The 19428-nt window shown below is 46.9% G+C and overlaps 1 protein-coding gene across 1 annotated transcript in view; it reads left to right on the forward strand.

The window, feature by feature from the left end:
• Positions 1–2308: 2308 nt before the first annotated feature.
• Positions 2309–19428, forward strand: part of CTNNA1 (catenin alpha 1) — a 117147-nt gene continuing 100027 nt past the window's right edge. The window contains exons 1-2 of the mRNA XM_036392047.2: positions 2309–2376; positions 19021–19127. Of these exons, the coding sequence (XP_036247940.1) occupies positions 19023–19127 (105 nt within the window). The 5' untranslated portion in view covers positions 2309–2376; positions 19021–19022. The remainder of the gene's footprint in view (positions 2377–19020; positions 19128–19428) is intronic.

The raw sequence follows: 19428 nt of genomic DNA on the forward strand, positions 1-19428 counted from the left end.
ACAGCCGAGGAGCAGGGCCAGGCTGCCCGGAGGGCGCAGCCGCCGGCCCCGCTCTGCTCTGCTGCACCTTGGCTCGTCCTGCCCGGGTGAGCCCGGAGCTTTTATTGACTCCACACAAACAACCTCCCCCGGTATCGCTGCGGCCACCTCGCCTCTCCCCTGTCCTCTCCCATGGCTCACCCTGCGTTTTCACCCAGTGAAAAAGGACAAGAAAAACATTTTAAAAACCACCGGGAAAATGGGATTACAAACCCACAAACACTGCTACAGGAAGATTTGAGGTCAAGCAGCAGGCTTGTAACTCATTTCAGAAAATGCATTAGATTTCAAGCTGCCAATGACATGGACTGGATGGGAGGTGTGAGCTACTGTTGCTGGGTGCCTGTCTGAACACCCCCTGCATTTTAGTCTTGTTGACAGAGCCCAGTGCTGTGATTCAGAGAGAGCTGCTAATTAAGAGACAAAGTCCAATCTCAAGCTGGCTGGCTCTATTTTTACATAATTTTATGTTTTGTTTGCTGAGCCTTTTAACTCGCTCCATGAACCAACAGAGCTGGCAGCTGATCTCCTACTTTTCCCTTGACTTTTCAGTGGTGCAGTGCAGAACATGTGATTCTCTACCAACTTGAATCTGTAGGTTTAAAAAGGAATTTTCTTTTTAATCTGACATTTTGTCCTGAAAGGATGTGAGGCACATAGAACTGCCAAATGTGGAAGGCACCACAGGAGGCCAAGACATGATATTAAAACGAGTAATGAAAGAAAGCAAGCTATTGAAGTGTAAACTCCATTTTTACTGAGAGTATGCTACAGACAGAAATGAGTAGTTTGGATCCCTGGTGCAATTGACACCAAATATTAATGGTTTGGTATAAGCAGGAAATACAATAAAGTTTAAAAAAAATCTGTTTTCCATGTCTTTCCATAGGAGAGTCAGTTTCATAATTACAGATCTCACATTCTTTAGACTAATTTCACTCACTGACAAGGCTGGGCTCTTGATCCCTATTTTCTTCCTGGATTATACAACAACAGTACTCTACTTCCTTGTCTTGGATCCCTTTCTCGTATTAAACCTGCAGGAAGGAAAAATGCAATCTAATTCCCTGCAGGACACAGTGTTCCTGCAGGAAAGGGTTGTAGGAATATGGCAAAGATGGGAAACACAGCTCTGCAAATGCCATTGAACCAGGATCTGGTTCAGGATCTGGAGGAAAGTCACAGTTCTGACCATGGTGTGGTCACCTGTGCTGTGACACTGACCTTGGACCAGCCCCTCACTTGGTTACATACCTTGAATGAATCTTCCTTGTAGCTTACTCAATCTCTCTATTTTTTTTGCTTACTAACAAAGGATGGAGTGTGTAGATTCAGGTATCTCAGAACTGCTGGCAAATGAGTCATGAAATGCATTCAATTTATTCAGCTGTCTTTACAATCCAGTACAAGTGTAAGTTCTGTGGAGAGATTTGTATTGAAAACCATCTCAAAACACACCACAGAAAGTCCCATAGTAATTTGTTACAGGATAAAAAATCACTCTCTCTCACAACAGGCTCACTGAGACTTTTCAAAGAAAACTTTGAAACTAATTACTGCATAAAGACAAGTCTGTCCACCTGCACACCTGCCTCTGAAGGTGAAGGTTGGGTCCCCAAATCCTTCTTCTCTTCTTAGAGGGGTTCCTGTGGCCCTGCTTGTACCCCAGGATTTCCTCTCACCTGTAGTCTTGTTATTAGAGACATTTGGATGAAAACAAGGCTTTTCCTAAAAGCAGCAGCTCTCAGAGGGTGAAAATATCTGGGTTTTCAAAACAAAACACCAATTCACAAACCCAGGGGGAACCCAGCTGTAACTTTTCCTCTGCTTCCTTCAAACCCCTGCATCCATCACCTCCCCTCTCTCCAAAGACCCTCGGTATGCTGTGCTTAGGAGGACAAAGACAGATTTTAAGGTCGAATTTGTTGATTCTACCTCAAAAGCGGCATCCTAAGAGCCTGGGATGGGGGCGGCCGGTGGAGGGCTGTGAAGGGAGGCTACCCATGAAGCGAGGGGCCGAGGAGGACAGGGAGCTGTGCCAGGCTCCTCTGCGGGGCGTGGGCGGTTTCAGGGTGCCCTGCCCGGGCTGAGAGGACCCCCCGGTCCTGGCCGGGGTGCGGGGTTCCCGCCGTGCCCGGTCCCGTCCCCGCCGTCCCTCACCTGCGGGCGGGCGGCGCCGGCAGGGCGCGGGGGCGGCGCGGCGGGCGGTGCCGGGAAGAGCGGCCGGGCCGGGCGGGGAGGCGCCGGAAGAGCCCATTTCCTCCGCGGGACGGGACAAAGCGGCGGGGCCGAGCGCAGCCAGGGCGGCCGCCACCATCCCAGCCCAGCTCCGTCCCGGTAAAGTTGTGGCTCTCGCACTTGGAAACTTTTGGGCGCCGGGCCGGGCTGTGGGGCTGGGGCGGGGGGCGGAGGATGGGAGCGGAGCGGAGCGGGCCGCGCCGCGCGTGGGGAGGGAGCCGGGCCCGGCTGGGGAGGCTGCGCTGCCCCGAGCGGTGGGGCCCGCGTGGGAGCGGGGCAGGCCCGCGGTGTTCGGGGCCGCTGAGCGCGTTCTGCCGGGGGAGCAGCGCGGCCGGGCCGCTCCCGGCGAAGTTTCGGTGCGGCGGGGCGGTGTCCAGGCCCCTCCCCGCGCGGCCGGGGCCGCCCCGGCGCCGCTCCCCGGCTGCGGGCAGGGCCGGGCACGGCCGGGAGCGCCCTGGGAACCCCCTGGGAGCGCTCCGTGCCTTTCGGAACCGCGGTTCTGTCCGGGCGGCGTAGCTGGAGCCAGCCCTCCTTCAGCCCCGGCCGTGCTGCTGATCCCGTACACGGACAGCCGGGAGCACCCCGCGGCCCCGCCTGGCTCCGCCACGTTTTCTTACACCCACCGCTAATCCCCTCCTGTGCTGGAAGGCGAGAGCCTCTCCTTCGCTGACAGAAAGTTTCGTGCTACTTTTCCCAAACAGAAAGTAGGGAGAGCGCATCCGCTCCTGGGTTCCGTGCGGCCCCTGTGTCTGCTGCCTGTGGCCCTGGGGTCCCTGGGCAGCGTGGGTCACCCGCCTGTTATTCATTGCTCCTACCAGATCAAAACGCCTGAAATCTTTCAGGCGGAAAGTTTGCAGGAGTATGCGTGTTCCAGTTACGTTTAGTGAAGAATCAGATGCGCTCAAGGCACGGCTCCCTGCCTGTGTGCCCTTGGCTGGCCGGCCGTGCCCAGGAGGTGTCTCCTGGCGAGGGTTCATCGATCGCCCTCGCCCCGCTGGGCTGCGGGCCCTGTGAGCGCGGCCTCAGCCCGGCTTTCGGAGCTGTGACCCCAGGCGTGTCTGGACTATCTGTATTGAACTAGTCTGGGAGCTCTTTGCTGCCTCTCCCCCTTTGTTTGGCTTTGTCTATTGTTTTTTTTTTTTGGATGGGAATTGTCCAGAAGGTATTTTCTGGGTGCTTCGGTCACTTGTGCCCTGGTTACTGGTTTCCTGTGTTTTTCCTGCACTGGGACTGGGGAGGTGGGAGAGGCTGCACTCCTCAGTCGTGCTGGCTACACCAGGCTCTGGGGTTGTGTATTTCAGTTCCTGGGTTGGTTTGTAGGTAGGATTGTGTTGATGAAGGTGAAAGCCCAGCTCATTTTACGCTAGGTGCAGCCTTTGCTCTGTCTCGGGGCACCAAGGCCACATTAAGTGTTTTGTTGTACGTATTTCACCCTTCTGAATCGAAACATGTTGTTTAAAAGGACATACTTTGATGTTGAGTCACTGTTCATCATTTTCAAAGAAGCAGTTTCTAAAACATCAGGAAATGTTTTGACTTTTCTCAGCAGAAACAGACAAAGTTCGGTAGGTTTTGTTTTTAGAAAGGCTTTGCCCTAACCTTTTCCATAACAAACAATGTGCCTTCATTCTTTTCGGTTTTTTTCAGCCAGCTCTAATAATAGGCCTCTGCATCGGAGATTTAAAGTTTATACAAGGTGGCCGGGGGGAGCGCAGTGGGCAGAGATTAGAAATCCTGTGCTCAAATCGATGCTTTAAAATACAAATGTAAATACTTTCCTCGCAATTGATTTTCAGGGTTTGAAACATCAGCATTTCTGTGCTGATATGTGTAAGGACAGACATTAATGTGCAGCTTCTTCGTAGGGCTTCTGTTGGTCTGATAAATTTAACTGGAAGATGTAATAGAAGAGTAATTTGTGGTTCTTTCAGCAGCATGAATATCTTCTTTCTGCAGCTGTAAGATCCAGAAACTGATCTTGCAAAGGAATCCACATTAAGTAGAAATGTTTATGAGTTGGAAATACACTTTCGTGAGACTTCAGGCCTACCTTGAATTTATATCTGCTGGTACTGTTTGATTTCTATATGATCTTATGCAGAGAATTAGTTAAGATCGCAAAAATACTCAGTGGCCAAACCAGCCTGCTGGTCATAGGTGGGCAGTGGGGCTGCTCTGGAGTGAGGGCCCTCGTGGTGCTTCTGTTCACCACTTGCTGGGTTCTGATTTACTGGTGTCTCTCAGCTTTGCTGGACACCAGAGGAAACATGATGAATAAAAGAGGACTGAGTGTCACTTTATTAGGACAGTACTTTATGAGACAGTCACTCAGTGTAATGATGAGTCACAGACTGGTTTGGGTTGAAAGAGACCTTAAAGCACTGGTTCCACTCTGCTGCCATGGGCAGGGACACCTTTCCTGCTCAGAGCCTGCACCTGCTCCCAGCCCTTCCACCCTGGCCTTGAATGCTTCCTGGGATGGGGCTTCCTGCTGTTTTGCCTTAACTGACATCACTCAAAAGCTTGTGCTGCTCAACTTCAGTGCTGAAAGTATGACCTTGAGGAGTGGGATCTGTTACTGCTCTGGGAATTCACCCGAACTGTTCTCCAGCTAGTCTGGAATAGCTCCATTCAGTGGCTTTATAGCTCGTGTGTTGGTTAAACAGCATTGCAGCTTTAGAGAAAGTGCAGATGTTTGATAATTACTACTTTTAACTCCATACTATTTTAATCCAGCAAATGAGATTTAAAATAGAGCTACCACAAAATGGTATGCTAGCACCCTGACTGGATGAGCTCCTCTGGAAAGACGAGCACTGAGAGTGGCCTGCTGTGTCACGAAGCAGAACTGGGTGCAGATGGATTTATGGAGGAAATTTTATGCTAGGTGCAGCCTTTGCTCTGTCTCAGGGAACCAAGGCCACATTAAGTGTTTTGTTGTACTTATTTGGTGAGGTGAAGGAGTTGCAGGAGGAATGAGGTCACTGCAACTGGAAGTGGGATTGTTCTCCTCCATTAACTGAGAGTCCTTATCTGCTAGTCAGGGTGAGAATGGGTGTAACTGTGATTTCTGGTGTGCAGAAGGTTAGTCCAGACTCTTCTGTTGGCAAATCTGATACTTGAATATGATTCATAATTCCTTGTGACTGATGGATTTAAAGAGCCAGCTACCTTTTCTCTCAATATGATTACATATTTTTGCTTGTTAATCCCTGATGTACTACAGAAAACATCTGTTAGTCCTTTAATATGTGTTTATAAATATCTCTGGTGGAATTAGAGGAGTAAACTTTTTTTCTCCATGCTTTGTGAAGTTACAGAAATTATTCCATACACAGATCTAAACTAACACAGTTTGTAAAGTGCAATTCTCCCCTAGTCTGAAGTTCCCTTCTGATACAATTTCTCTAATTTACAAGACAGCTACTTATTAATCAGTTAGACTCCCAAGAGCCTCTTCTGAAAGGTTTAAAATTCAGGGATCAATGCCTGTATCCTGGTCTTATCTAAAGCTCTGTGGGCAGCAGATCAAGGGCAGGGATTCTCCACCTCCTCTCATATGAGACCCCACCTACAGAGCTGCCCCAGCCCTGGGCCAGCACAGGCAGGAGCTGGAGCTGCTGGAGCCAGGCCAGAGGAGGCTCCAGGATGAGCAGAGGGATGGAGCAGCTCTGCTGGGAGGAAAGGCTGGCACAGCTGCCATTGTTCACCTGCACAGGAGAAGGCTCCAGGGAGAGCTCAGAGCCCCTTACGGTGCCTAAAGGGACTCCAAGAGAGCTGGAGAGGTATTTTGGACAAGGGATGGAGAGACAGGACAAGGGAGAATGGCTTGCTTCATGCTGCCAGTGGGCAGGGATAGATGGGATATTGGGAAAAATTCTTAGCTGTGAGGGTGGGCAGGCCTGGCACAGGGTGCCCAGAGCAGCTGTGGCTGCCCCTGGATCCCTGGAAGTGTCCAAGGCCAGGTTGGACATTGAGGCTTGGAATAACTTGGGATTGTGGAAGGTGTCCCTGCCCATGCCAGGGGTGGAATGAGATGAGCTTTAGGTCTCTCCCAAGCTAAACCATTCTCTCTCTGATAAACTCAGGGATAGAAAAACCAAACATGAGGCCAGCTATAGCTAAAGGAATAACCATTACCAAGGCAGAGAGTGGAACAGTGCCCATGAGGCCAAGCTGGAGGCTGGCTGGTTCTCTGGTAGCTCTGTTTTAGTGCAGGGAGTGGCACAAGAACAGATAAATGTTGATGTTACAGCCCGAGAGTGAGTGAAACTTCTTCTGGTAGTGAGGGGCTTGAAGCAGACAGGGAACTGGCAGGTAGGATTGCACTGGGCATGGTGTGGGATCCTCAGCTTGTGGTGTGCTGTTTTTCCCAAAGAACACCCAGTTTCTCAGCAATCAGTGCCCTATTATGGAATAGATCTGCATATGACTGTATATGCTTAAGAAGAATTTCTGTGTGGAGCTGATGTTGAACAAATGAGGAGTTGATGTGGAGCAAATGAGATTTTGGTGCAAATTAGGGTAGAAGAGGGAGTTGGTTCACCGTGTTCTAAAGTAGCCGTCAATAGCTAGTTTAAGGAAGAGGCTGAAACTAATGAGCTTGGTAGGTGCTGAAGGATCAGGAGAAGAAAAATATAATGGGTTTTTTTACGTGGTTGTTAACTGAGGGGGGATTGTAGGCCTTACAGTTCTGTCAGTGCCATTGTTCAGCAGAAGGTCAAGAGGACATTTAGGTAAATACTAAATTTGTGGCTTTTCATTTCAGTCAGTAGGGGTCAATGCTATCAGGAACATGTGGCCTTGATGACTTGTGTGGTTTTCTGTGCTCCGCCTTCCACTGCTGTTCCCACTTCCTCAAGGGCTCAGAGTTTTCATTCACTTGATTCTGGGCACTTGTAGATGTGATATCTACGCAGATCTAAGGCTCTAGGGGGAAGATTCTTTTTCTATATCTTTTTCTGGTTGATACAACCCGAGCACAGGAGATCCACTTAAATGAATGGTCTGCACAAGGGCTGCCCTAGCAATGTAGCTTTACAGAGCCACAAAGGTCAGTTGAATTTTTCATGTAAACAGGGCTGAGCTGTGTGCCTATAAAGCGGTGTTTAACCTGCGTAACACTGAGCAGATCAGTATTCATCTTAGCAAAGTGCTCTTGAGATCTCCAGCTACAGCTATAGGTGGGTATGTTTTTTTTAATTGACTGGAATATTGAATTCAGAGCCTGTGTTGTTGAACAGCAGAGGACAGAGCTGTGGTGTGCTCAGAAGCAAGAAGGTGAAAGTGGGTGTGAGTGCAACTAATCAAGATGTATACAATCTGCCAGTTTTTGCCCTCTTTCTTGCAAGTGTGTCCTTGTAATGTATACCTGTAAAACTAATCTCTTTTAGCATGACTTAAAGACCTAGAGAGTCTTGCTGCTCAATGCTGAAGAGTTGCTTCTGGTCCTGGATAATTCATGATAGGCTGTGGATGTGTGTGCAAGTGACACATCTCATAATAACTTCACTTACAAACCATAGCATTCATTCCAGCCAGTACCTGGTGTCCAGGTGTTTTGGAGTCTGAGCATCCTGAAATTTCAATTATTTATTAATTTCAAAGGTTAAAAGTTGAACAATGAACTGTAAGTGGTGCACAGAGGGCTTGATGTGTTCTGATTGCTATAGCTGAGAGGTCTGTCCTGCTGTGACCCTCAGCAGGAGGTTTTGTTTGTACTGGTCCCATCAAATTTTTATTAGTCTAACCCTTGTCTGAGGCCCTAAGTTATGAGCCCTTCACCTGGTCTTGGCTGAGCTGACTGGTAGCAACAACTGAAGGAGGGAGTAAAGCAGGAGCTCTGCTTGTTGCTTGTTGCACTCTTGAGCAGTATCCTCTGGCTCTTGGATGCCTTTGTGGAGTGATGAATGCTCTAGGATGGGGTTTGGTGTCTCTTTCTGGTTCTCTGGTCGTAATTACCGACCCCTGCCACTTTTCTTTTTACTAATCCCTGCAATCATTCATCATCATTTATTTTCCCTCCCTCATATCCTCCCCCACCTTTTTCCTGGGTGGTGGCAGTGTGTAAAGCCATCCCTAAAAGGGAAAGCAACAGGCAGGCAGTAAAACAAGCAATAAAACCATGAGAGAAGAGCAAACAAGTAGCATTGCTTCCCTGAGGTTCTCTGCCAGGGTCCAGCAGTTTAGGAGCTTCCTGAGGCAGCAGCTGGAGCCTGGACTGGCTGTTGTGCAGATGTGCCTGGTGGCCACAGTGTCCAGGGCTGGCAGGAGCCCATATGGCCTCTGGCTCTGACAGTCCTGGCTGCAGGTGCAGAGCAGCTCTCCCATCTTCTCGTTCAGCTGATGACTTCATGGCTTTTAAATTTAGAAACCTTGTGAGTTAAGCAACTTCATACAAGCCACAAGTAAAATGAAAGATTTTTTTGGAATATTTTTTGAGTGAAAAGCAGGAATCTGGTTTGGCTCTGTGATAGGCTCTGGAGTGGTTTAAATGTTGGCACAAAGTATGGCTTTGTAGTTCCTGCCACTTCCACGCTTTGGAAGATGTGTTTAATTAGAAACCACTGCCCTTGCAGCTGGAAACACATTTCCTGAGTAACATTAAACAGTGCATCCTGAAAGTGGAGATGTAGAGAAGCCTTTCTGGACAGTGGGCACAGCCTGTGTTTGTTACTCCATGACACTTCACTGCTGCTGGAGTCCTCAGTCACAGCCCTCTGACTTGCTACAGGTGCAGAGAAGAGTGCAGTAGGATTGTGAGCAGGGTGTTTTCCCCTCTCTCCTAGCTGGGGGTTAGGGAGAAAAAATAATTACATAAAATCCAATAAGAGCACAAAAAATAAAAAAGCTAGAGGATTTATATGTAGCAAAACAGAATAATGTAGATTACTTGTGCAGGGTTCAAAGCTTATAACCTCAAGGAGAAAAAGTTAATTTCTGGTCTTTATGCATCAGTACTTTAGTGTCAGGTGTTCTCAGCTGGTTTACTTAGTTTACAGAACTGGTTAAGACAATTTGAATATGATTATTTGATTAATAGACTGTTATTGTGGGCTTAGGGAAAAGTCAGTGGCTGTCAGTGAAAGATGCAGTGTTCAGTAGAACCAGAGGCAAAGCACTGGTGCAAAGCCAATGGAACAGGATTTTTTAGCTCATCTGGTTTTTGTTCTGTAGGTTTGTCATGTTTCCTATTCCTGGGGGTGAAAAGAAGGGGTGGAGAGAGAAAAATGTGTCTTTAATCAGATGTGAGTTCTACTTTGTAAATGGCTGTGTTACTACATTAAATTTTTTTTCCCCAACAAGACTAAGCAGTTCCTCCTTTTTCTCAAACCCAGTTCCTTCTTGTTGCTTCTATGGAATGTGGGTGGGACAGTGGCTTTTTTTTTTTTTTTAAACAGAAGTGGCTTTAATTGGTCATTTATCTGTGAAGGCAGTGACTCAAAAGGATTCCTGCCCAGGCAGGTCAAGGTTAGCTCTGGCTACCATGCACCGTGGTGCACCCTTAGTGAGTTTGTACTTGACAGAAGGTGGTTATGGCTGTACAGGAACTCTGGGAAGCATCCAAAAATGCATCACCCCGCTGTGTTTTTATTATGACTTGCTTTGCTCTTCTGGAGAGGCTGTGAAGTTCTCACCAGTCAGTGCCCCAGTGTTCCAGTGTCTGCAGCCTTGAGGGGATGGGGTGTTGGTTGGAGCATCCTGCCTTAGTGCTTCACTGCTCCAAGCCATGCTTGTGCAGTCCATTCATGGGCACTCTTTCTTTTGGGATTTGTTTTTGTGAATTTCCCCTTCCCCCTCCCAAACCAAGAGCGGGAGCTGCAAGTTGAGAGTTGTCTGCGGGTGTGTGGAGATGGTGCAACTCTTCCTGTCAGAGGAACTCGTTGTTTATAGCTGAGAGAGGCTGCTGAAGGTTGCCCTGAGCGTGAAGTGAAAATCTCGGCCTCGTCACCTGTGGGTATTGTTACTTTTTTCTTTAAAAAAAAGCTGCTTTGTAATTTTTAGCTTAGACTGACAGAGTGTTCCTGAATCAAAGTGGAGGACTGCAGAAGGACTTCTGAAGTTTTCATAGGAAACTTAGAAAACATTTTACTTTGAAGAGTCTTCACACTCATGTTCTCTTTTCGTTTCAGTGGGTGCTTCTATTAAGTTTTGCAAAAGGAGAAAACTGGGAAACTTTTTCCATTCTTAAAACACAGAAGTTTTTGTTACATAGTCCTTAGTTGCTGCTGTGCTGAGCATGCAACTGAGAAAGAATATGGTATTTAGTCTCTAGTAATACAAGGCTGTCTGTTTGCTCCATGTTTAAGTAAATTTTCATCAATCCCCTAATTATAGGGAGTCTTTTTTTTCTTTTTTTTTCTTTTTTTTTTTTTTTTCTCAAAACACATGTGTCGGCTCCAACAGCTCCATTATTTGTGGACTCCTGACAGTTTTAAATTGCTAATGAAGGTGTAGATTTCGAAGATGTGGTCATCTAAAAGCACTGAAGGGTATTGCATAACAACATATCAATTTAGGAATGAAAATGCAGTTTGAGTGGGGTCAGATTCTGGTTATTTCTGACTCTTTAGCATAAACAGCACTTTTTATTGCAGGTTGAGTGCTGAAGAAGATCAGAACAAAAATCCCTGGATTTTCTTCTCCCTTTATTGCCAGCCATCAGTGAGGTTTTGCAGGCTAAGCAAGAATCAATTTTGCAGCTGTGGCAAATTCTTCTGCCAGCTGATAAAGTGGACTAATTTGTAACAACCTTTTCCTTATTTAATGTGTAGTTGTGGCAAAAATTATCTTGTTAAAAGGTTGCCCCTTCTTGCATTCATTGTTAACTTAAGGTTGGTAATTGGAACCTGTGCTGGTGTAGTTTGAGGTTTGAAGAGCCATGCTCTGAAGCCGCAGCCTAGTTATTATATCTGCACTGACTGTGTGTCCCTAGGGACTGAAATGTGTGCTGTGGTTCAGAGAGTGCCAGAAAGCTGTTCTTTAATTCTTTCTCAATGATTTCAGGGAACCTTCCTGGAGTTTTCTGCCTCAAGAGTAGTGGAAAGAGACACTGAGGTTGGAAGGACTCCTGGTAGTTGAATTCAAGTGGTCCAGCAGATGCCCAAGACCCTGCTGGGTTCTGACATTCTGTCTCCAGGCTGAGCCCCCTTGTTGTGTTTCAGTGTGAACCTACAGTTTGAGCCTACAGCTTCAGTGTGAGAGGCATGGCTGAGTAAGGGCTGGGTTTGGGAGGTTGAAGTTGCCATCACTGCAGGGATAAGCTCAGGAGAGATGTCGCTGTTTGCTTAAAATGCAGGTGTGGTGTCCTTCTGCATGGCCAGAGCCTTGCAGTGCTCACCCACAGAGCAGCTAAATACAGCAGTTACAGATCCACTTGTTCTGATTTGGGAAGTTATCTTTCATGGTGTTAGTGCAGGTATCCAGCATAAAACGCACAAACATCCGTGTGAAAGCAAACTGAGTTGTTATTATTCATAACAGTAATAGCTTGCTGATCATGGCACATCCTTTTTTTCCAAATACAACGTTTTGCAGTCAGAATATAAAAATTAATCTTACTTATAGAGGAGATTCTCATTTTTAGAAAGAGCATGTGTGTCTTTCAAAGCACTCTTCATTCCCTGTCAGTCTTCTTCATGGAGTTGGATCATGCATGAGTTTGGAAACTGAAAACTGCAGAAATGAATTGAAAGTCTGGGCTGAACCAGGCTATCCATCTGAACAGCTAAGTGGGTATAAGGCTGAGTTTGGCTCCTGTATTCTTTCAGAGTGTCGTCCATGAACTGGAGCCTAAGTGTGACATAAATAAGTCACTAATTGCTTGTATTGCCTGTGATTTGTCTTGCATGCACCTCCTTTCTAGATCCTTTGTAGTAAAGCAATTCTGTCAGAAAGGAAATGATCAGAGCTGAACACTTGCATAACTGGAGGCCAGAAGCTGCTGTTGGCACCAGCATCTCCCAAGCAAACATATTTGCCATTGTGCAATCTCTGCTGGGGTCCCAGGACCAGCAGTGAAGCTGTTTGTGCAGAGCGTGCCTTCATCCCCTAAGCAGCAGCTTAACCTGAGTGAAGGAATGAAAAACTGGAGGGACAGAGCATGTTCCTGGTTCTGAGTGAAGATGAATGGCTTGAATCCCCAGCATTGTGACAGTCTGGAAGCTGCTAGGAGATAGCACAGACTGCTTGGGGGAGAGTGAGGCATCTTCATCTGCTGCTGTGCCCTGTGCCCACTCCCATGTGGGCTGGGCTGGGCACTGCTGCCGCAGGGAAAAGGTGAGGGGCTCCCTGTGGCTGCTGGCTCTGCTGGGAGACAACACCCACACAGGAGAGAAAACAGCCAAGAATTTCATGGATTTTTGTAGGGACACTGGATCAGGGTTCATCTCTCAATTCAGTAGCAAGGTCTAAATGAGTGGAGAATAGAGAAGCATTTGTTTGTTACTTGCTGTGTCAGGCTGTCTGATGAGTGTTTCAGATACCTCTGTGGGTCTTCTCCACAAGAGCAGCAGAGAAAAATTTATGAAAGCAGATTAAGAGTCCTGGAACTGGGAGGGCACTTGTGAGGAACAGGCTTATCTGAACCTGAATATTGTCTTTTTTCTTGGGTGATTACTGCAGTTGGGGAAAAAAGCCCTAAACAAAAGCTATAGCAAAGTTGAATATACTTGAGTGGAAGGAAATTCCATCAGGGAAAACATGGTAATTGGTTTCTACAGAATGTTGCTTTACTCAGTGAATTATTTCCCACTTATTTTTCCATGATTTATATAGATACCACACTTGAAAGCTTAGTAAAATTGTATTCAATGAAAACCAAGAGTTTGGGATGAGGTGGAGATGATCGTACCTTGATACCAAGCTGGACAAGGCCAGTGTATCTACTCACACCTCAGAACGTGGAGGCACTCCAAAGTTCAGTAACACGGACACAGGCAGTACATCCCATCCCACCTGTGTCACCCAGAGCTGGGTCTCATAAGACAGGTTAAACTCAAACTCATCCTGCAAAAAGCATCTTTGCCACAACATGACACCTGAGTTTGTATTAATATTTCAGACTGTGAAATTCTAGCAGTAAGGATTTCTCATGAGGTAGTACCTGCATGGTGTTTATGGTGGGGGACAGGATTTGGCAGCTGAGCAGATGGAGTGTAAGGTTGAAGACTATGTTAGAAGAGTGTCTCTGTTTTTAGTTGTGTATACTTGATGTTAAATAAAACCAGCTTAAATAAAGCCTGCTTAAATCCTCCTTGAAAAGCATCACATACACCAAACATCGTTGACTTGCAGCTATTTGGCTGCTGAGTGTTGCTTTATTTGTGGAACAGGGCAGACAAATTAATTTGGAGACTGTGAAGGGAAAGAATGGAACTTTTTTATTTTATGGATACTCCTAGTTATATGAAAAACCAGTTTTGAGTTGTCAATGGGCCATATGAAGTCCCAGCATGTGAGCTGAGTTTTACCAGAGTGTGCCTTAATTTCTTTGAAACCAAAACTGTTCTGAAGATTTGTATTAAAGGTGTGTGTTAGATACCCAGCTCCTGAAGATCTTTGCTCTCTTGTCTGCCACCTTCAGCAGGAGTCAAGGATCCCTGCTGGTTGTCAGGTGGGTTGGGTATTTGGGTAACAAGCCAAGCAAAAGGATTCCATTGGGAACAAGAGGTCTGGTTGTCCTTCTGTCTGGAAGATAAAGCTGGGTCGTTGTGTTGTGAATCCCACCATGTTCCATCCCCAGGACCTGGGTGATAGAGTCATTATGAGTACAGAATATCTAGAGACGGTGTGGAAGCATGGTTGGAGACCAGATTATCATTCAAAATGAGTGAGACATATGAGAGAAAGAAGCTGCAAAAAACTGCAGTGAAATACCCCTTAGTGCTCCTGGGCACATCAGCCCCACAGAATGGGGAACAGCTGAGGAGTCCAGGAAGGGTGTTCAGATAGAGAATGTCCTCCCAGGTATAAAATGTTCCTGTCCCATGTTCTGTGTTAGGCATTTTGGCTAGCTCAGTGCTGGAATTCAGCATGTGGTCTATTGTGCCTGGCAAGGTCAGCTCCTCTCTGTGCCAGTCAGACCATTCCTTGAATACTGGGTTTTCTGAGAAATACCAAGAAATCAGTGAGTGCAGCTAAAAGCTTTTAGAAAGCAGCCTGGCAGGAGACATAAAATGTGAAGACTGACAGCAGATCTTATGTTAAAGACTTTCAGGTAGCACAAGGTGGTGGGACTGAAGAACAGGAGATGGACAGTTATTTTTTGCTGTGTAACCCAAGAGATTTACCCCTGCCTGGAGGTAGAGTGACTGCAGGATGGTTTGGTACTGGGCAGGTGGAATGGACTCACTCAGTAATGTCTGAGATACAGCCAGCACTGCCTTCACATGTGTGTGTGGGAGTGCAACCTGGAAAAACAGGACCCTGAGCACTTAGGCCTTTTTGCCATTTGTTGGGGTGCAGAGCTTGCTGTTCAAATTGTGCTCCTTCATGGGCTTTTGGAAAAGCCTTGGATACCTTCAGGGCATTTCTGCAAAGCAGCTGCAGAGCTACATTCCTCTGCTTGCCAATATCTAAAAATTATTTGCATACCACTATTATGGAATTATGGTATCTGAAATTATTCCTAAAACCTTGAATTACCAGTTTTTGAGAACATGCAGACCTACAGTTGTGGCTTTTGGAAGGAGCACTGTGTGCATCACCCTTGGTGTGCTCCTGGCAGCCCCAGCAGCTCAGAGGTCCCTCTGCTCATCCTTCTTTCCAGGCAGGGCTGGGGCCTGCCCTGGGGGACACTTGCAGAAGCAGAGCTCATCTCCATGCTGCTCCCTCTCTGTGCAGTCCCACCTCCTCCATCAGGACAGGAGCCTGGGAAGGGAAGTTTTAGTTACCAGCTTACTCTGAGATGGAACTCCCTGCAGTGGCTCCTGCCAGTGTGGGTCTGTTTGGGCAGGGAGAGGAGCACTGTTGGATGGCAACAGTGGCTGGTTGAAGCAGAATGGAGACCTGTCCTTAATCTTTAGCTGTTGAGATCTTGACTGTTTGTAGAAACCAAGCAAGAGTTGTCCAGGGGTGATTCTGCTTGCAGATCATTGGCTGGAGCAGAGCTCTTAAAGTGGCTCCTTTAAACCCCTGTGCTTGCCCTGCCCTCATGTCCTTCCCCGTGCACCAAGCCCCAGTAAGACACTGCATTACTACTGAAATCTCTATTGCAATAATGAGCACCATCATGAACAGGAAAGTAACTCAAGGGGTTTGCAGTTAACGTGCTGGGCTGGTGAGCATGGTTGGAGGTTGGAGCTTCACATGTCTGAGCATCAGATGTGTGGGGAGGGCATTCCTGCTCCTGCAGAAGCTCTGCTTGATTCTCAGTTTTCAATGGCTCCTGGCTCCACAGCCTGGCTCAGCTTGGCTGTGGCATCCAGCTTTGCCCTGTGTTCCCACTGCAGTGGCTTTGCCAAGGGTGCCAGCTGATGGTGCCATCTCCCCTTGCCATAGTGGTGTGTGTGGTGGCACAGGGAGCCAGATGGGCATCTCAGCCCACCTTGCAAAAATGGATTTCTTTCCCTTCAGCCAAATCAGTCCTTCCCCATCTGGTTAATCGCTCAGGCGTGGGGAAAGCTGTGCCAGTACGGAGGGGGTGTGATGTGCAAACGGGAATGAGTTCCTGGAGGGGTGTGGGAGGATGAACATTGGTCCTTAAGCAGCTTTTCTGCTGCTTATGAAACCACAGGCTGGGCAACCACAACTCCCTGTGCAGTGGTGTTGTTCTATATATTCCTGCACTTGAGATTCAGCGCCGCTCACTCTTCTGCCGTGTGGTCCGTGCTGCTTTGTCCCTGAAATGAGTGGGGCTGGGGCATGGAGACATGTTCCATGTCAGTTGGGCTGTCCCAGCTGTCACACCGGTGCTGCACTGCTCTGCTGCAGGTTCCTCTTCCAGAGGATGTTCTCTTTCCCTGTAGGTACTGGAGTGACTGAGGTGGGGGTGGTGGTTGGAGGCCCCCCACTGAAGCCAAGGATTAAGCACTCTGCTCCAGTATCCCATGAGGTGGTTTGCTACCTGTTCCATATTTGAATTCACTGAGGGAGAGCTTGAGCACTGCTCAAGGGAAAAGGCAAATTCCAGAGAACTAGGGGGAGTCACAGCCATGCTATACCATGGCCCTGACAGTTGTCCTTTTATCCCCTAAACCCATCTCACCCATGTGTTAGTAACCTATAGTCTGTTCCTGTGTTCTCCACAGGTTTAATTTAATTGGATAAACATATTTATTGCAATGTACAAATGATATCCAAACCCTTGCTGCCAAACAGGCTATTTGATACCAAGCTTTGCTTTTTAGATAAATTTCAATAGCACTGCTACTAAGTGGTTTTTATAGACCATTACTTTTGGCCAATTCATGAACTATCATACTAACGTGTTTTCAGATGAATTGCCTTTATTATCCTACTAATACAATTAGTGTATCTTCTCATGGTTACCTCGTCCTGCACATTGTTTCTGCAAGAGGTGTAACAGCATTAACTACATAGAAAAAGCCTTTCTTTAGAAACCTACTGGGCTTTCCAGAGCCCTGGCTCTGGTTCTCAGAAACCACAAAGGTTGTCAGAGTTTTTATTTTTCTTGGCTTCTTACGTAGGAAGCATTTGTGCTGAGCTAATGGGAGGGAATAAACCAGTGAAATTCCTTGTGAGGGGTGGGAAGCTACCTGGGGGTGAAGGGCATTTCACAGCGTGCCCTGTGCCAGCTGTGGCACAAGCCAGTAGGTGAGTGAAATAAAAAGAGGGGGTGATTGAGAGAGGAGGTTAATTAGTGAGTTCACAGTGCTTAGTGGTTCCTATTAGAGGCAGGGACAGGAGATGACCACCTTCCACCATCCTGTGGCTCCTTGGGGGCTCTGGAGCTGTGGCCTGGCTTGTGCTCTGGAGCTGGGAACCTTCCCCTGTACCCACTGCTTTTTCAGTGCAAACCATCAGAAGGGTTACATGTATGCCAGCCTCGAGTGGGTCATTCTAGTCTCTCTCCTTTTTTGGCTTTCAGCTTTTTAAGTTTTTTTCTCCCAGGAGTGTGGGCACTTTGAGTGTGAGTGTAGCGGGGAGCTGAATGCAGCTGGGTGAATATTCCTGCCTTGCACCTTGTGAAGTTGTACTTCAGTGTGTCAGCTTTGGTCAGCAGTGCTGGATGAGCTCTCAATCTCTGCTCTGGTGCCCATGGTGTGGGAGCCCTGGGATGGCTGGGGAGCAGCCCTGAGCCCTGGCTGAGCTCCTCCAGTGCCCCAAAGCTTTCATTCTTCCCTGGGAAACCAGCAGCCCTCCTGTGCACAATTAGCTGTCGGGGTCGGGAGAGAGCAGTTGGTTGTTGTTACGTGTTGTAAACATTGTTGGTTACCAAAATTAGTGCCTTGCCTCCTGCTTTTTAAAAATAACGGGATGTTGTGCTCGTCTGGCAGCTTGGGGACATCTGGTGCTGTCAGAGCAACGTGACTGCTGAGATGCTGTGCAGGCAATGCCCTGGCCAGAGCAGATTAAAAATATCAGCAAATAAGCTTTAAAATTATCTCAACAGTAGATGTTTAGGAAGATGGGTGGACGGAGATTTAGGAAATCTATTTATCTTCCTGACTTTTTTAAAAATAAAGAGTTACAAATGTAGGTTTAGTCTAATCTTGAATTTTGAGGTCAGCCCAAAGCAGGAAGAGCTAGAATCTATTATGTCTGAAGTGACATGAATTGGTTTTATGGATTTCCAGTACTTAAAATCCATTTTTTTAACTGAAATTATTGTTCACTTTATTCTTTTGTTGTAATGTGCAGCATCATAGTGTTAATCCAGTGATTTGTTGTAGTTCCTTATTTTTAGTTCTATTTTTTTAGACTGCTGGTCTCAACAGCAGAGCTATTTTAGTAGTTTCACTCAACTTTTCCCATAAGTATGTTTGCTGTTCCGTTGGGATGTTGATATAAAACTGTAACGGGAAGGAACGGCTCAGTGACAGCTTTGAACAGATCTCTTCATGCAAATCTGCTTTTCCCTCCTATGCAAATGTTAAGGAGAAGTGTAATAGATATGTAAGCTGTTAAGTATGAACCAGCTGGATTTTCTGGCTTTGTGAGGCTTATATTCACTCCTTTACCTTTGTATTCCCCAAAGGTGAGCTGGGTGAAGGGGGAGGGTGTGTGGGTTGGGTTAAACCTGGCTCCTGCTTTGGTAGAGTCTTTGGGCAGTGACTGGAGGTGGAGCTGAGGAAGTGGGCAGCATCCAGAGCTGCTGGAGTCAGGGGCTCCCTTCTGCTCCCCCAGGCCTTGGGCTGTGTCTGAGAGCTGGCCCTGGAAGGGAGGTGGTGCAAACTGGGCAGAGGGCACCCAGCTTCATGGGCAACGTGCCCTCACTACCTGTGGTGCTTCTTCATTGCTCAGGGACCACCAGTGAGTCGCCCGGGCACTGCTGATCTTGTCATTGCTCTGATGAAACAGTGTGGCTTTGGGTAGGTTTGTGTGTGGATTTATTTGCTCTTGGTTTTATTTTCTAACCAAAATGTGCAGGTAATATCTGTATATTGTAATAACATTTTCTCAAACTCGTACCATTTGAATCAAAGCTGATGTTTCTGGAGATGCTGTAACTTCCACTTACACCAAGTGGATGTTTTGTGTTTAGCAGGTTGCATTTTAATTTATTTTTAAGATGCATTAACAGTAAAAAAATGTATTAATGTAGCTCTTTTCTTCTGGCAGAAATGACTGCTGTCACTGCAGCCAACGTGAACTTCAAATGGGACCCCAAAAGCCTGGAGATAAGGACACTGGCAGTTGAAAGGCTGCTCGAGCCTCTTGTTACACAGGTAGGAAAAAGATGGGGCCAAAAAACCAGTCATAAACATGATTGCCTGTTTTGGTGTTTTAATTAAGTCACAAAGCTTAAATTCTAGGTGTACAAACTAAAAAGAAAAAAGTCTACAGTTTCTTTGTTGAGTTTCATTGCTCGGTTTCCCTGGCCATGAGTCCAGGGAGACTGTGCTGCTTCAGCACCTGATTAGACACAGTAGTTACTAACACGCATTTCTGCACTTCTGATTGAAATAATGTTCCATGCCCATACTTTGTGCTGGATTTGTGAATAAAAGCTTCTTTCTGTGTGGTATA

This window comes from Molothrus ater, chromosome 15, assembly GCF_012460135.2.
Source record: "Molothrus ater isolate BHLD 08-10-18 breed brown headed cowbird chromosome 15, BPBGC_Mater_1.1, whole genome shotgun sequence".
NCBI classification, from domain to species: Eukaryota; Metazoa; Chordata; class Aves; order Passeriformes; family Icteridae; genus Molothrus; species Molothrus ater.